This window comes from Populus nigra, chromosome 18 (assembly GCF_951802175.1).
Source record: "Populus nigra chromosome 18, ddPopNigr1.1, whole genome shotgun sequence".
NCBI lineage: Eukaryota > Viridiplantae > Streptophyta > Magnoliopsida > Malpighiales > Salicaceae > Populus > Populus nigra.
The window spans coordinates 11,632,014-11,650,950 of record NC_084869.1 but is presented as its reverse complement, the minus strand read 5'-3'; the positions used below and the strand labels follow the sequence as shown (position 1 = coordinate 11,650,950).

At 32.5% G+C, this 18,937-nt stretch overlaps 1 protein-coding gene and 1 long non-coding RNA gene across 2 annotated transcripts; both read left to right on the top strand.

The window, feature by feature from the left end:
- The first annotated feature begins 3,426 nt into the window (after window positions 1–3,426).
- On the top strand, window positions 3,427–6,691 carry LOC133678444 (uncharacterized). The gene is made up of 4 exons (XR_009835971.1): window positions 3,427–3,658; window positions 3,973–5,280; window positions 5,371–5,425; window positions 6,498–6,691. It is a non-coding gene; the product is annotated as an uncharacterized LOC133678444 (long non-coding RNA).
- A 7,995-nt stretch (window positions 6,692–14,686) lies between these two features.
- LOC133678140 (uncharacterized) lies at window positions 14,687–16,952 on the top strand. Its single transcript, XM_062100352.1, has 2 exons — window positions 14,687–15,227; window positions 16,656–16,952. Exons 1-2 carry the CDS (start codon window positions 14,871–14,873, stop codon window positions 16,683–16,685), a joined length of 387 nt encoding a protein of 128 aa, XP_061956336.1. The 5' UTR covers window positions 14,687–14,870; the 3' UTR covers window positions 16,686–16,952.
- The last annotated feature ends 1,985 nt before the right edge of the window (window positions 16,953–18,937 follow it).

Here is an 18,937-nt window from a genome sequence, read left to right as displayed (position 1 = left end):
TTGTACTTGGGGGAGGGAGGGGGGGGGGGTGGAAACAAAAAGGGTAAACAGAAGCCTGGTGAGGTTAGGATCTGATTAGCAGCTTTTTTAACTTCCATTAAAAAGAATCACTTTCCAGATTTGCAATAATTCAAATCTCCTTTCTGACAAAAAAAATAAAAAAATAAAAAATGCTAGGTTGATGTTATTCTTGGTGACAGTGTTTTGTTAGTTGAAGGGAGGTTTGATATGAATTTCGTTTTAATTTTTTTTAAAAACCGAAGTTCAAAACATAAACAGAAACAAAAAAAATGATTAGTTTTGCTTTTCCATAATAATTTTTTTTGAAAATAATTAAGGATTGTTCAGAAATAAAATAATATTTTATTTTTTAAAAAATAGAATCATAAAAAAAATAATCAGAATTTAATGTCCAGGTACAATATTTTTACTTTTGGAATTTTTCAGTTATTCAATCTGCAAAACTTTTTTATATTTTTCTTACAAATTTTTCACCGTTATATAATCCAAATTACAATGTTTTTACATGGGTTTACAGCATGAGTTTTTTCTTTAAGATAAATATGAGTGTTTAGGTTAACTTGCATGTATTTTAATTAATTTTATAGGTCTTCAATTAATATTTATATAAATCTTCAGTAATTCTAAAATTTATAAAATTTAAATTGGTGATTTAGAGAAAACAAACTTAAAATTTGATCGGTTAAATTATAGCCTTGAAATAGCACGAGTTGTAATTTAAGCATGTTGGATATTTTTTGGTAAAATATAAAAGTGAAAGATATCTTGGTTGAAAACGAAAAATGAAAGGGAAATCACTTTATCTTTCACTCTCTGCTCCCACTCTTCTGCGAACTGCGGGAGTACTAAATTAAAGATCTGCAGAGAGCAAGCGATGCCGTTCTTGACACTTCCTCACGAAATACGACATCTATCTTTCTTTGGTTTTATTTCAAGGTTTTTGTTTTGTTGTGTACTCTGTACAATTACTAACCAAAGGGGCATACCTTGAAGACAGCGCTTACATTCACCGAAAATGACCATGAATTATAGGTAAATTTGAATAAATTATTTTCATTAAAAAGCATTATTTTGTTTTTTTAAAATGTTTTTAGAATTAACCCTATCATTTTATAATCAACTTTAATCGAGTTAATTGAATCATTAAAGAACTAGTTGAATTAAGTAGCTTTACCAAGTTAATATATTTTTTATTCAATTTAAATTTGATATGGATTTAACTCTAAAACCTTGCTTGTTTTTGCAGGGCACCACATAAACAGATATAATATATTTGATATTGTGATCTCTTTTGTAATTATGATTTTAAAAAAGCGAGTCTAAGAAAAAAAAAATTAGTTGTGATTTTAAAAAAATGTATTTGATTAAAATTGATGTGGAATTAATTTTTGTATGTAAAATAAATAAATAAAATATTTTAATTTTTACAAAATCAATATCTATAAACAATTATGTGTAAGAATTAGTGCAGACAAACAAAAGCTGTGAGAATAGTTTTTTCAACCAAACAAAAGCCACCATAATATTAATACCATGTGGTCTCCAAGTCCCAAATTTCCTAGATCTAACTAACTACGAGGTTTAAAGTGTATTTAATATTGTGATAGTGGTTACTTTTCAAAGTGTTTTTTGATTAGAAATGCATTAAAATAATATATAAATACACACATGTAATTTTTAAATTTTATTTTTATACCAGCACATCAAAACAATACAAAAATACAAAAATAAAATATTAATTTGAAGCAAAAACATTTGCAAAAGCATGGTCGCGTAGCCAAGCAGGGTAATAACCATGGTTTAAAAAGATTTTTTTTTGTAAAATTAGCATAAAAAAAGTAGAAAATTGATAGAATAACATCATTTCAAAAAGATTTTGTGAAATAATACAGTTTGATCACGTCACACTTAAAAACATGACTTTTGATGAATATTGTAAAATACAGCGCTTTTGAAACGTGACAACTTAAGATGTCGCACTTTAAAAGTGCGACATCAATTAAAATCTAAACTCTTCAGATCGAAGAACAACAACACACATACACTGTCTCTCTCTCTCTTAAAATACCATTGACCCCTTCAATTTTCTCTAAAAAAACCTTTTAAACACTTAGATTTTCCCATTAAAATAATAAACAATTAAACTCCTCCCAGTCTCCAAGCATCATTGAATGTTTTTGTGTTAAAAATCCATCATTACCTTTATCGCTACCGTCTTTATTACTGTCGCCACCTTAACTCTTTTTATAGTCTTAGGAGCAAGGTATACATATTACATTGTTATGATCTTGTGTTTGGCTTGGTTGAGATGAAATAATTGTTTAGGTCAAATTCATGGTTCATAGTGAATTTTAGGATTTGTTGAAAATGTTAAATTAGAGAATGTCATCAATTAGAATTGATTTGATATAGTTGAACATGACAATAAATTAAATTAATTATTTTAGTTAATTATGTTTTGCATTTAATTGATATCAAGCTATCGAATTAGGGATTCTGTGTATATCATTAGAATCAACTAATAATACAATTAACCATACTTGGTGATTTAATGAAAAAGAGTATGAATATTGTATTTGCGTGACGAATTACATATTCCATTAAATTGTTGATAAGTTCAAGAACATGATATTTTTTTTTTTGAATTATATTAATTTTCTATAAATTCAAGTTTAATTTAATGCAATTTAGCATGGAAATTTCAATAAATATTTTGTTCAATGAATTATGTTTAATTATTGATGAATTTTCTCTGACGTTAAATGTTGTACAATTATTTCTAATTAAATATCGTGATTTAAAATCACAATAAAATTATAATTAATATCGTGATTTACCATCATAATATTATTAAAATATTATATTTTCTAAACTATAATATTTTTAAACCATACTATCTCACCAAATATTTTTTTATCTAATATCAACTCCCCGTTTAGTTATATTTTGTGTGCTAATTATCTAGCTTGTCCGATTTAAAATCAATTCCCGCCTTTGCCATCGGAGTTAATGAAAGTAAGACTCTAGAGACAAAGAAATTTGCAAATTTAACATCCGCACAATCATCGCCTTTTTTTCACGTTTTTCAAAAGCCACCTAAAGAAAAGGAGTGGAAATGAGTCGGTGGCTGGGGTCACGTCACAACGTCAGTGGTCAGAACCATTCAAATATTCAATGTGCAAATCAGAATATTCCCTCGCAGTGGCCGTTTACTTGGATTTGTATGGAAGAGAGTGCAGCAGGGCGCCAAGGTAACGTGGGGCAAGCCCATTGAGAGTGAAAGCTACCAAATATGGGCTTTTGCTCAAGCGGCAAATGGCCCATATAAAATTCTTATAGCCCTTTGAAAGATGTTTTAACCATACAAAAACCCATCATGACTTGAAGGCTGGACCGTCCAGCAAACCCAGGTTGATTAGCCTTGCGCAATCCTTCCTGCTAAGTGTTCCATTGGTTTAAACGACTGGACACTGCGTGTTGTGTGAACAGACGCCTTGTCTTTACAGTTCATCAACACCATGTTCATTCCACATGGTCTTTTGATTTTATATATCCCAAGGGAAGGTGGTTCCAGTGTTTTGACTGGTTCTGATATCATGAACTTCTGGGATAGGGTGTGCAAGACTTTCGCAGTAAGGTTTGTACTCTTGATGATCTATAATTCACTTATTTGTGTATTTCGGTGCATGCTTTGCCGCTCTACGTTACGAGCAGTTGATGTTCTTGTAATCGCGGTGTCTTTGAAATTTTGTTTTTTTTTTTAATGAATTGTTTTTAATATTTTATATTATTTTAATATGATGTTTAAAATAAATTTTTATAATTTTTATAATTTATTTTTTATATTAATATATCAAAATAATTTAAAAATATTTAATTTAAAATAAAAAATAAAAAATAAAAAATTTTAAATTCATTATAATTGTTTCTTTTAACCTATCTGTTCTACAGTATGATGACCGGCGAAGCCCTACCTATTTCGGCAGCCTTTCTCCGCTCACCGGATCCGAACCTGTCCCGTTAGATTTCTTTGGGCCACACACACACAGACGTTATAAACCATGTTTTCATGGGGTGACGTAAAACAGTTCTGCTGGAAGTATAGGTCTGTGTCGTGTTTTCTTTTCCTGATCTTACATGAACCATGTTTTCTTTAACCCAATTATGTACTTAAGAGATCTGTCTACGAGGCAAGAAAATAAGCAAAAAGATGTCACTGTTAGTATTGTTTTGAGATAGATCTCATATATTTGGAGGACCCGTGTTCATGGTTTGAATTGTTGTATTTGAGTTTGAGAAAAGGATGTGTGTTTTCATGGCTATCTGCTGTGTTTTTGTGATGAGGCATAGATCAAAGAAGACAACCCCAAGAATAGATCAAGACTTAGCAGATTATTAGGCTTAGATTTATTTATTTATTTATTTATTTATTTATTGAGTCTCTTTTCCTCTTCTGGGTAGTGTTTAGTTCTGCGTTTTATTTTCCTACATTCCAATTATTTACCTGTTTCAGAGAAATCAATAATTGCAGAACATTGAAAATTGTTTTTTTTTCCCTATAGTCTATTAGGTCATCTTTTTTCTTTATCTTTTGTATTATAGGTGGGAGATTTCGATGGAAACTTAACCACAAACCAATAAAGTGACTTACAGTATTAGTTTGTTTTTTTCCTCACCACTTGTTGCCCTGAGACAAGTGTTTGAGGTTCTTACAACCTTGAGCTTTGGATTGATTTGAATCCAGAAATATTACCAGAAAAAAGGTCATTGTACACATGGTTGTCAAACTCGCGAGTTGACTCGTAAAATCGTTTACGAGTCAACTCAGGTATATCGAGTGAAATCGGGTAGAAAACTCGAAAATCAGTAAACTCGGTCAAACTCGGTTAAAATCAGTCAAACTCGGTCAACTCGGTAAACTCGGTCCGAGTTTACCGAGTTTAACAAAATTATCAAAAACTATGGAATCTTCTCACTGTTCTCAGTCCTCTCCTCTCCATCCCGTTAGTCTCACAAAAATCCCCCCTTTTCCTTTCCCCTTTCCCCAAATCAACCCTAGCAGAAGCAGATCTCACATTCTTTTATTCTCAAATCTTAAACCCAGCAGAAGCCAACGCCTTCCACTCTCTTTCTCTCAAAACCCCCATTTTTTTTCTTTATTTCGTTTGCCTTTGATCTGATTGTCTCCGCCTCTCCGGTCTCTAGTTTCCAGTCTCCACTCCTCTGCTTTGTTTGCTGGATTCTTTCATTAGTGGTCAGGTTTGCTTGCTGGATTCTCTCCTTCTCTATCATGTTTTATTATACAAAAGAGGGCCATCAATCTTATATCATTTTTGGGTGATTTGGCAGTTAAATAATATTGAACTTGCTGTTAATCTTGCAACTGGTGCTGAAAATCTTCCAGGTAAACACATTATTTTTTGTTAATCTTTTCTTCTTCCTCCTCATCCATGGCGATGAAGTGTCTGATATAGAAAAAGACTTGAGTGCCTATCATATTAACATTTGCTCATTTGCTGAATCATAAGATCTTTTCTCTTTTGTAATTTCGCATGCCTTATTAACTGTGCTGACAAGTCTTGTATGTGTATATATATATATTGCCATATTGGGTTTTTGCAATCTTTGCATGTTTGTGTCCTAATCTGATAGACGGTACCAAAGATGTTGCTTTCAAATGGTTGCTTTCAGTTTCTGGTTTTCATAATTTTAATTGTCCAAGATCCTTTGTAAATATCTAATGGTTTCGGCAAATAATTAAATATATAAATGAATCCTCTAAGCTCTAACAGGAGTGATCCCGTGATAGAATTTGAATGAATCCTGAAGCCAACCACTTTGGACAGCTAGGAATTTTAGAGTATCCTGTTAACTATTGACGAAAACAATGTGGAGATTGCTACAATGCTGCTACATCATATATAGCTCCAAAACCCATCTTTCTTTTTATTGCAATTCCCACCAGAAGGGCAGAGCATGAAATGAATGCTTAATAGTGTCCTGAATTTTGGTTGCTGTCTACTGTATTTTTCGAGCCCATGCTTCCTATATTAGCATATCTAAGATGAAGAAACATACTCCACAACTTGTGATTATTGGAATTCATATTATCTTAGTCAAACTGGAGTTTCACGTTGCAAGATCATTGCTTGTTTTGTCAGTGAAGCAAGCTCTACCATTCTCTTTAAAAGCTCTTTTTATTTCTCTAATATTTGCAAAAGGGCAGAGCATGATCTAATGGTCTCTGTATGTGTTGCTTTAGCTTTCGGTATTCCCTGGAAAGTCTGATAAATAATGAGATAAAAGAACAACTTATGACGGTATTGTTGTTTAAAAAATCTAATGAACAAAATTCATATTTATCTCTTGGTAGGCTACATTTTGCTTATAATTTTAAAATAGTTTCATTTTAGTTCATTTAAAAAATCTATTTGTTGCCATGTTGGTTTTTTTGTTATATTTTATTCAATTCTCAGCACTATACATCCGAATTGGTGTATATATTGATTCTTGAACTGCTGGATACATGCCGAGGAAGATCAAAGCAATGAGGTCATGTTTAGTTTATATAACACACCAACAAATTATTTGTTTTAAGTTTGTTAATTTTTAGTTAATAAAATTCTATGGACATAATTGTATTGTATTGTATTTTTAAGTTATTTAAATCATGTATGAATTTTAAATCATGTATAAATTTTTATTTGAATCATGTTTTTTAAGTGTTTGGAAATTTGTATTGTTTATTAGTTTATTTCACTTTTACTTACGATTTTACGATTTTACGATTTTACGATCCGTTTTTACGATCCGAGTTTGGTTTGCATGTTCCGTGCCGTGTTAAAATCGCGATTTTGACAACCTTGATTGTACATCTGTATTCCGTAGTAATTTAGAATATCTTTGAGAATTCACTTTTTATACAGTTCATAGTCTGAGAATTGCTATGGTAATTGCTGTTGGGTTGTAGGGATCGCATTTTAATACCTGTGCCTCCTTGAGAAAAGGATTGATTCTTCTTTATTTCTCATAGCCTTATGCAAATTACTGTGTCACTTTTGTTGGGTTAAGAACAACCATTGGTTGCCCAAGTGTTTGCTCAATTTTGTCCAAAAATTTGTCTGGTTTTGTATTTGATGATACAAAACATCCATTGTTAATGTTGAAAACAATTCCATCGCCTAGGAATTAAATTTGAGAGTAAGTTTTTTAGGCACATTGTTATCTCGACACAACAGAAATAGTTAAATGTATTCCCTTTTGCTCATGATACCTATGTCAGCCGAAACTTTGTAATGCTCAAATCCATGTCCGTGGAATTCTTTTTAGATCTTAGTTGATTTGTTTTCATCCTTAAATTAGTCACTGGATTGAGGTATTTGGTTGGTACTCTTAAGATTTTGAAATTAACATCTAATTTTTAGATATGTTTTTTTTACAAATTCCTTTGGTTTTCTACTATTCACAAAAAGTATTGCTTCTAATTTACTAGTTGGTGTGTCAGCAATTTGAAGCATATGACTTTCAGGTTTGTGTTCAAGTTATATGATTATTTACCATTTCTTTTTAAGAATTTTCATATGTTTATTGTTTTCTATATTTCTAATTTTTAAAGAGAATAGTAGCTGCACAATATATTAGAAACTTGTTCTGGTTCTTTTATCAATGGTCTTTGCACACTATTATTATGCTATATATGCATGTCACGAAACCAATCATAAAGAACCTAATATTGTGGGATGATTAAGTTAGGAGTAAGAGTTCTAATAGTTATCTCGTAGGGACGAGAGAGCTAAATTGTCATGGAGAAGCTCAATTAGATTAGGCCCAAAAGCTTGTGCTTGTAGTATATTAAGTTGCAAGTTCCCAAGTTTTCTTGCATTGGGTTCAGTAGCAAATAAACTTCATGCTAATAAGTAGATGTGATGACTTTAAACTAATACATGTTTCAACCTAGGTTACTCCCTGCTTGCATCTTACCTGCATTCAAAATAAATTTTTAAGGTCAGCTAGGTTTTTCATGAATGTTAATACCGTATTATTCCTATGGATACCCCAATCCCTTCAAATTAATAGGCAACCACACAACCACACAATTATGAGGTTCAACTAAGAATTAACACGCATCTATTATTTGATTCAAATAAAATAACATGCAAGCAACATTCATTGTTGATTAATAGAATTTGTTGTCTCAACTACCTTGATGGCAACTCATAATTGATTATTACAAGCAAAAAACTAGGCATTTATGTTAATTCAACCTCATGTATTTGATTATTAATCACATACTACTATATATAAGCAATGTACTGAAGTTTGAAAAATATGACATCATTTTGCTAAAAATTAAATCAAATGCTACCTGACATCTAGACTTGCTTAGGAAGGTGACTGCTCTTGCATAACCTCATATAGATTGGCTTTGAGTTGTGGTATGACTGTGTTTATGTTGATTCTTTTTTTATGTTATTATTGTTTTGTTAATGTTTATTTGGCATAGATAGATAACTTACCTGTAATTTCTTCTTCCTAAAAGCCTTTTTTTTCTTAGCGTTCTCAGCTTTTATCTTTCTGTCCTCTATCACCTTATTGCAATCATGTTGCCGCTAAGCAATAAGTGAGGCCTTGATGTTGACATGACCGCATTTAAAACATGATTTATTTACAACCATTTCAAACCTTGGTTGGTTTTCAAGCATCTGATTCAATTACAATTTACTATTACGAAAATGGAATATTACTTTCAATTTAATATTTCATTTTCTGAAAAAAGCCACCCAACATTAAATTGAAAGTACTATTCAAAAAATGAAATATTATTTTCAATTTAATATTTCATTTTCATAATAGTAAATTCTAATTGTGTCAGATGCTTGAAAACTAACCAAGGTTTGAAATGGTAATAAATAAGTCATGTTTTAAATGAGATCATGTTAGTATCAAGGCCTCACTTGTTGCACAACGGCAACATGATTGCAGCAAGGTGATTGAAGATACAAAGATAAAGGCTGAGAACACTAAAACAGAAAAATGCTTTTAGGAAGAAGAAATGACAGATAAGTTATATATTTCTAATAAACATTAAAAAAGCAATAGTAAAATTAAAAAAAAGAATCAATTTCAACATAGTCGTAACACAACTCAAAGCCAATCCATATGAGGCTATGCAAGAGTAGTCACTTCCCTAAACAGGTCTAAAAATATCGGGTAGCATTTGATTTAAATTTTAGAAAAATGATATTATATTTTCTAAATTTCGGTACATCGTTTATGTATGGTATGATAGCATGTGGCTACTAATCAAATGCATGAAGTTGAATTGATCTAAATGCCTAGTTTTTTGCTTGTAATAATCAATTTAGAGTTGCTATCAAAGCAACCGAGACAACAAATTTTATTAACTAACAATGTATGTTGTTTTCTTATTATTTTATTTGAACCAAATAATAAATGCATGTTAATTCTTAGTTGAACCTTGTAAATTAAAAGTGACAACTTTTGATTTGTATAATTGTTTAGTTGACTATTATTTTGAAGTGACTGGGGGTATCTAGAGGAATAACATAGTATTACATCATCTTACTGTCCTTAAAAACTTTCTTTTAATGTAGGTAAGATGCAAGTGAGGAATAATATGCATGTATTATTTTAAAGTCATAACATCTGCTTATTAGCATGAAGTTTCTTTGTTACTGTACCCGATACAAGAAAACTTGGGAACTTGCAACTTAATGTGCTAGAGGCACAAGCTTTTGGGCCTAATCTAATTAATCTAATCAGGCTTCTCCATAACAGTTTAGCTCTCTCATCATAACTATTAGAACTTCTACTCCTGACATAATCATTCCATTATATTAGGTTCTGTATTATTAGTTTCCTGACATGCATATATAACATAATAATAGTGTGCAAGGACCATTAATGAAAGAACCAAAACTAATTTCTAATATATTACACAACTACTATTTTCTTTAGAAATATAGAAAACAATATATATATGAAAATTCTTAAAGAGAAATGACAAATGATCATAGAAACTTGAACACAAACCTGAAAGTTATTTAACCCTGCTTTACTAGGGGCATCATATATGCTTCAAATTTCTACACACTAGCTGATAGAAGCACTACTTTTTATGAATGGTTAAAAACCAGAGGAATCTATAAAAAAAAAATAGATCTAAAAATTAGATGTTAATTCCAAAACTTTAAGATTACCAACCAAATATCACAACCTAGTGACTAATTTAAGGATGAAAACAAATCAAAATCAGCTCTCAGTCAATGTTGGTTTGAATTTGATAGATTAGAAAAAGTATTCCACTGCAATGGTTTGAATTTGATAGATGAAAAAAAGTATTCCACAGGCACAGGCAACGCAGAGCCCTTTTCACTACTTTGTGGAAAGAATCTGATAGCCAAACATATTACACAAACACATTCCATATAATTTCCTAGATTCTGGCCACATGAATTGCTTCACAGTGAATCTCCGGTACTCAAAATGGACAGGCAATATAATGAATGCAGAGAAGAATTATAGAATGGAACTGAGTTGTTAGCCATGTTGAATGCCCATCCTGCACATGTATAGTCCTTGAACTCTGGTTGCCTAAAGGACATATTAGAGCATCGATTACAATTTAGTGAACTTAGAGTTCATTTAGCTTCCAGGGAAATTTTACTGACAAAAATCTCACATAGCCATTCCTGATCAGCGCCTTTAAGATATAATATATCCAGCAGAAAACGAACCTCGGTAAGGACGATGAACAAAACAATTCATGAAAATCTCAAATGAAACCAGAGACTTTGCCAGTCCGACTTGTCTCAACATTTCTTAACAAGCCAGGGAACATTATTCTTAGTCCTTCTTCCACCTTTAGATAATGAGAACAAGACCAACTGAAATTGGTAACATTTTCCAAACTATAATGACAGAAATCAACCTATGAAACAGATACAAATATGAACATATAGAACCCCATAGAGTTGAGATGGTTGGACTTTTTTTCTCTCCCATAGAGTTGGGACTTGCTGTCCATTAGGATTTAACACGGCCCAATAGTTTTGGGCTTGCTGCCCAACAAAATTCAATAACATTGAGTCTTGCTATTAATTAAAAAAAAACTAAAAGGGCTCAGGAAAACACTGTAACATGTGAGTAAATTTACTGTGGATTCAAACAGTATTTTTCGTTATAATCTCTTTATTCTCTCCTTTCTTCTCGCGTGATTTAATACTCTTACTGGCTTTCTTCTCTGCACTTGCAGCTTGATCGAAGCTTCAAGTTTTGGTGAGTTGATGTGATTGGTGTTATTGATTGCTTTTTAGAGGGGCTGGCTGCAGCTATATATATATATATATTAAAAACAATTGTTTAGGGGAATTCATGATATGCGTATATTTATTATTATAACTTTAAATCTTTAGCATTTGAACCTCCTCCTAAAAATATGAGTTTCATTTTCGAGCAACAACAATGGAAGATACAAAAAGAATCTAAAGGAAATAAAAATATTTTTATTTTCTAAATATTAAATATAAGAAAAACTAGATTGTATTTATTTGTAAAACATAAATTTTCATTAATTTAAAGGAAATAAAAATATTTTTATTTTCTTAATATTATTATTAAAAAAAAAAACTAAAAGGGCTCAGGAAAACACTGTAACATGTGAGTAAATTTACTGTGGATTCAAACAGTATTTTTCGTTATAATCTCTTTATTCTCTCCTTTCTTCTCGCGTGATTTAATACTCTTACTGGCTTTCTTCTCTGCACTTGCAGCTTGATCGAAGCTTCAAGTTTTGGTGAGTTGATGTGATTGGTGTTATTGATTGCTTTTTAGAGGGGCTGGCTGCAGCTATATATATATATATTAAAAACAATTGTTTAGGGGAATTCATGATATGCGTATATTTATTATTATAACTTTAAATCTTTAGCATTTGAACCTCCTCCTAAAAATATGAGTTTCATTTTCGAGCAACAACAATGGAAGATACAAAAAGAATCTAAAGGAAATAAAAATATTTTTATTTTCTAAATATTAAATATAAGAAAAACTAGATTGTATTTATTTGTAAAACATAAATTTTCATTAATTTAAAGGAAATAAAAATATTTTTATTTTCTTAATATTATTATTAAAAATAAATTAAAACTGCTCAGTGTTTCACTATGCGCTAAGCAGCCTTCTTCTTTTTTTTAAAAAAAAAATTCATATTTTTTTCTGTTTTTTTTTCTTTTTCTATGCCTTTATAGGTTTTTTTTGTCTTTTTCTTTGTGTATTTTTCTTTTAATGACTTTTTTTTGTTTAATTTAGTTTGTTAATGTTAATTTTTTTATTTAGTTATCAGATTTTCATAACACGGATCCCGGGTTTGACGAGTTAACCCGATTTAATGAGTTAACCTAAATTTTTTTTTAATTAATAACATATACTAAAACTGTTTAGTGTTTCACTGTGCAGTCCACAATGAAACGCTAAACTGTTTTTTTTTTCATTTTTAATTTTTTTTTCTATTTTATTTATTTATTTCGGTTTTTATACCTTTATGGGTTTTTTTTTGCTTTTTTTTCTTTGTGTTTTTTTATTTTCATGAATTTTTTTGTTTAATTTAGTTTATTAATTTTAATTTTGTTTTTAGTTATCAGACTTTCATGACAAGGATCCCGGGTTTGACGGGTTAACCTGGTTTGACGAGTTAACCTGAAATTTTTTTTTTTGCTTTTTTTAAAGTTTGACGAGTTAACCCGGAATTTGTTTTTTGCTTTTTTTTCTTTTTAAGTAATGTTTTTCGTTTAGTTTAGTTTTCTAATGTTAAATTTCTTTCTATTTAATTATCAGACTTTCATGACACGTATCCCGGGCTTGATGGGTTAACCCGTCAATTTTTTTTTCTATTTAGTTATCAAACTTTCATGACGCGAATCCCAGGTTTGACGAGTTAACCTGATTTGAAGGGTTAACCCAATTAATTCAGATTTTTTTCTTTTTCTTCATTAGTTTTTTTCTTTATGTAGGTTTTTTTTCTCTTTGCTTTTTCCTTTTTAATTAATCTTCTTTTTAATTTATTTTATTAATAATAAATCATTTTTTCTATTTAGTTATCACACTTTCATGACACGAATTCCAGGTTTGACGGGTTGACCTGATTTGGCGGGTTAACCAGGTTGATTCAGATTTTTTTTTCTCATTAATTTTGTTCTTTTGATTTCATCTTTTAATATTGTATGCAGTCCACAATGAAAAGGCTAAAGCTTTTAGTTTTGTTTTTGTTTTTTTTTATGCCTTTCACTGTGAACTGCACAGTGCAGTCCGCGGTAAAAAGACTGATGCTTTCTTTTTTTTAATTAATTTTTTATGTAGTTTGTTGATATTATTTTTTTTTCTATTTAGTTATCAGACTTTCATGACACGGATCTCAGGTTTGACGGGTTAATCCAGTTAATTTAGATTTTTTTTTCTTTTTCTTCATTAGTTTTTTTCTTCTTATAATTTTTTTTTCTTTTATTGTTTCTTTTTATTTAATATTTTTTTTATTTAATTTAGTTCATCAATATTAAATTTTTTCCTATTTAGTTATCGACTGATGCCTTTAGTTTTTCTTTTTTTTTCTTTTTGTTTTTTTGCTATTATTATGCCTTTAACTGTGGACTGCACACTGTAATCCATAGTAAAAAGGCTGATGCCTTTTTGTTTGTTTTTTTCTTTTTAATTAATTTCTTTCGTTTAATTTACTTTGTTAATGTTCAATTTTTTTATTTAGTTATGAAATTTTCATGACACGGATCCCGGTTTGATAGGTTAACCCAGTTAATTTTATGGTAACCCGTCAATTTTTTTTTTCTATTTAATCATCAAACTTTCACGACATGAATCCAAGGTTTGATGGGTTAACCTGGTTTAAAGGGTTAACCCAATTAATTCAATTATTTTTTTCTTTTTCTTCATTAATTTTTTTCTTCCTTTTGTTTTTTTTTTCTTTTTACTTAATCTATTTAATTATCACACTTTTATGACACGATCTTGCAGCCAGACCCTCATCCAAGACTATTGGGTTTGATATTGCAGTCAGACCTACTTAAACTTGGGTCATGCAAGTTTAATATTATTATTAATATTATAAATATTACTCTGGGTCAGGCATTGCAGCCACATTCAAGACTCTTGGGTATAACTTTGTAAAAAGACCTAATACTTTTAGATCTTAACTTTTTTTTATATTTTTTATACAAAAACTATTGTCCCGCGGCATCGCGCGGGTCATGTAACTAGTAGGATCTAATAGAGTCGAGTTGTCGTAAAAAACTCGTGACACTTAATAAAGTCTCCATGCTTTTTATGTTTTTTTTATATTTTTAAAAAACTTGTTATTGATTTAACTAGTAAATATGCTTTTTTATAGCAATAATACAGTGAAATACGTCTATTATGTGAAAAGGTAAGAAATCTCTCAGTGATGTACTCAACTTAAATCTCGAATTTCGTAAATATACGAGTTGATTTGTGTCTTGAATTAATTTTTTTAAAAATACCACCTAAAAAGGTATCATTTCAAATGTTTTTTTTTATATAAAAAATTGAAATGTTATCATTTTAATAAATAAAAAACGGTATAAGATGAAACCTGATGATCGTTGTCTTATTAAATTAGGAAGCCAGGATCAAATATGCTAGTATACGTTAAAATGGTGTGGAGTGGCGTGGTTTTGAGACACTGAGCGAATGCAAATACAGTTACCGCTGGCGCTGGGGGTTTCAATTTATCCCTTTCAACCCCAACAGGCAACCTTCACAGATTTGGCTGATTTCCGAAAGATCTAGAAAGAAGGAAAAAAATGTTGAAGTTCCTCTCAAAGGTAAAAATTGAATTCAACGCACTAGACCCACGCGTAGCCTCATGTATGGAGTTCTTAGCTCAATGCAATGCCCGCAAGGCCAAAGAATCCAACCCTGCTTGCCAGGTTCTTGTCAAGCGCCGCACCGACGATTTCCCACCACAGATCACTGTCACTTTCGTCAACGGCGTCGAGGAAGCTTTCGATGCCACTTCTACTCCTGCACAGGCCATTAGGACCATGATTTTGGAAAAGGGTCAGCTTCTTGAGACCGAGCAAATGTTTCGTGAGGCTGGAGAGAAGTGGCCTGTTGTGATCCCTGAAGAAGAGCTCCACCAGTTTGCTCCCGGTACAAAGGTCAGTGCTTGCTGGTTGTATTTGTTTTTGGTTTTTTGATTAGGCGGTTTTTTGTTTTTTTGCTCTCGTTTGGACATTTCGTCGAACAGGTGGTGTGTTTTGCTGTTACTCCATGGTAGGACTTCACATCTATTGTGATTTTCATTTGGGTAGCCGGAAGTATCACAGTTGTTCTGTAGTTTATCATAACTTATTTTGTAAGTGGAATGAATCACTGATGATGGCTCAAATTGTTGAGGAACCAAAAGTATCACTCTTAATTTTGGGTCACTGGTTGAATTGGAAGAAAGAAGTGATGGACCTGTGATACATGATATGTTGACGATAGTATTAAGGATTTTCCAGGATAAGAAGGCACATTGTGAATCACAAATGCGTGTTCGAAAATATAACGGGTACTGGCCTTTTGCGTCTTTTGTGTCAGCGTGTATGCATCTAGATGATAAGGATTGTGACATATAACAGTGTCCAAAAATTCAAAAATTCTCATTGAATTTTGTGTTTCATCTTCTGCTGCTGCTGTAAGGTTAAACGTGGCATATGCTAGAGTCTTTTGTGGGAAGATTTAACTCACCCAATCTGTGGCTTCTTTGGAGTTTTTGACTACGCTTCTACTGAATTAATGCCTCCTTCTATCTGTGTATGTGCTAACAGCCTGGTGTGTGTGTTTCTCCAAATTCCTCATCTGGCATGAGTTGTTAAGAGTGACTAATGCATTAGCTTGGCTGTAGATGGTGAGTTTGCTTCAAGTGATTTCACGAGCTCTCTTAGAGAGCCTGCTTTAAAGGTTCTGTGCTTTTTAGGTTCTGTCTTGGTTGGGGTGGGTGTTTTTACTATATTAAGTCAGTTCAGTTATGGGGTTTTTGACTGATTGGGTGTTTGCCAATCATCCTCACTGGTATTCTTTAATTCTTTTAATATTAATAATAAAACTGCTTAATTCATAAGATTATAAAACAAAGAAAGAAAAGGAAAAGGAAAAGGAGCGGAGCCAGCCCACTTAATTGGCCAAGTTTAATTGCATTAAAAAAGAGGCTCCAATAACTCCTGCTTTCATTCAAGTTAGGCAGTCAATTAGTGGTGTGAATTGCCTTCTAATCATCCAGTTTGAATCTTGTTGTGCCTTGATTGCTCATGATTCTTTATGAGAAAGGGTTGCTTATCAAGAAAAACATGAGGCAGGAGGTTGTGAAATGATAGAAATAGGAGCTGGTGCTTAAGGGCGTCATTCAAAAAGCTATGCCTTTTCTTACTGACCACTTGTTCCGTTCCCCTTACACTTGGTAATGAGGTGACAATGAGATTGCATCTTCTTTCTGCACTCCTTTCTCCTGGTTTTCCATGATCTATGCTTTCTTTTGCATATTTACATGTTACCACCTCCCTCTATTTTACATTTTTATAATTCTCTGTTTTTTTTCCTCACAGCCAAGGAAGGCAGAAGAGAAGAAGCAATAATTGTATGTTGTCTGTTCTACTTGCTGCATGGGAAACTCTGAATGACCATAAGCTCTGCCGGAGCAAAGACACCTTAATTTTTTGCGAGTTATACCTCCTTTGTAGGCCAGGATTTGAACCATGCTAGTGCTGCTAGCAACATAAGTTTTGATTCTCCATGGAAGTGTTTCGTATGTCTTGATTTTGAAACAATATTGCTTCTTTGTTGATGCGTACTTGTGCTTTGATACTGTTGCTGGATAAAATGCAGCCTGCTGTACTTTATTATCTGTGCTTGCAGACTCGCTGTATATTTTTCTACATTATCAATGCTTTAGTGTCACACCCGAGCCATCTCCCATGATAATATCATGATGCCTCCTTATGTAGCCAGTCGAGCTCATGGTCAGTGAGCATGCGATAACTGGGTTCAATCCATGCACAATCCGAAAAAGTTGTGGTACCATAATAATCTTCTCTGCCATGATTGTTGCAAGAAGTGTGAAATTTACCTGCCGAAAGATCATAGAATGCACAAGTGCCATCCTTCTTGTTGAACCTTGGAAAATAAATTCTGTTTTCCAACCCTGGAACTTGCAGGTCTGTTGTCTTTGTCAGCCCTGATCCGGTTCGGCTCAAAAAAAGCACGCGATCACCCAAGTCTTTTGTTTCCTTCCAAACCATACTTGAAGGATCAAGCATGTAAACTCTAACCCATTGTCCCATATAACCCACAAAAACTGACATTAGCTCTCCATTACAATCAACTAAATAGCAGTCGCTTATGGGACTACTAGTACATGGATTTCCAGGATTATCAAGCACAGCCCACTTATCCAACTCCTCCTCCTCCTCCTCGTCCTCCTCCTGCTCCTCCTCCTCCTCCTCATCCTCCTCCTCGTCCTCGTCCTCCTCCTCCTGCTCCTCGTCCTCCTCCTCGTCTATTTTTGGATCAGAAACAGCCAGACATCCAGTCTGTCCTAAAAAATAAAAACATCCCTTGTGAAAGACTGGACTACTATAAGATGGAACGAAACCTGATTCAATGTAAATTGGATCCGAAGTCCAGCTGTCCTCGCCGCGACGAATGAAGGTAGGGAATACCCAATAGGTTTGAACATGGATGGCCAGGACTGTGCAATTAGGCGATGTTGGAGATTCTGAAAAGGAAATTCCATCAAAAACAACTTCTCTTCGAGGTAACTCGGGAAGATCAATCCTTTGATTTGTTATAGGATTGAGGAAAAACACAACATGTTTTCCCTGAGAGACAAGCAACCACCCGTGTTTTGCGAAGCGAATTGTTTTTGGTTCATGGCAATGGCTGCGATCGGACTCCCCTTTCTGGCAACACTGATCATGCTCATTGTCTTCAATATCAGAGCTGAATTTTGTAGTATCAGAAGTAATAATATTCTTATACACGGAGTTAGCTATTTCGGGTGTAGAGCAGCAGAGCAAGGGGCTGAAGAAATTAATTAATTGACCATCAGACTTTAAATAAACCAGTGTTGGGAATTCTTTCTTGAATTTTGGGAGGGGAATCGAACTCCAGCTCTTGCAAACAGCAACAAAACAGTAGCAATCTGGTGCACGAAGACGAGAAATAATCAACGCTACCATGTCTCCAGGAAGATCAGACCAACATCTCTTTTGATCACAAACACCTTCGTGCAAAGTCGTCGTCATTATCATTCAACCGTCCAATTCGTGTTACAGAAACTGGAGCTCAGATTGATTGGAGGGAGGGAGGGAGGGGCTGATATATTTATGTGCTTTCGATGTGTAGCTAAAGCTTGTATATATAGAGACAGACATGAAATATTGCAAGCAAGTGTTTCCTTTCCTATTTAGGAATAGGAATCCTTAATTATGCGGGGATTTCTTATTTTTTCCAATAATAAAATCCCAACAAAATTAGGATTCTAAACCCCATGATAAAAACGGAATACTTTTTTTTTAAAAAAAAAAATTCACCTGGGATTTATGCTAAAGAATAAATTCTAGTTAATATAGAAATCCTTAATAAAAAAGGATTTGTAATATACTAGTTTATTAGATTTATTATTTAATTAAAATATTAGATTCTTTATAAAATTATGATTTACTTTAAGTAGTTAATTCCTTAATTATCTAGGACTTGAATCATATAAATAGAGTTGTTTTGTTGATTTTCTTGGCACGCTATATCTCGGGCTAACTCAATGGAAGTTAATACCACGGAGGAGGAGGAGGAGCAAAGCTTGCAGTGTTGGCCACCAGCTGTAGGATTA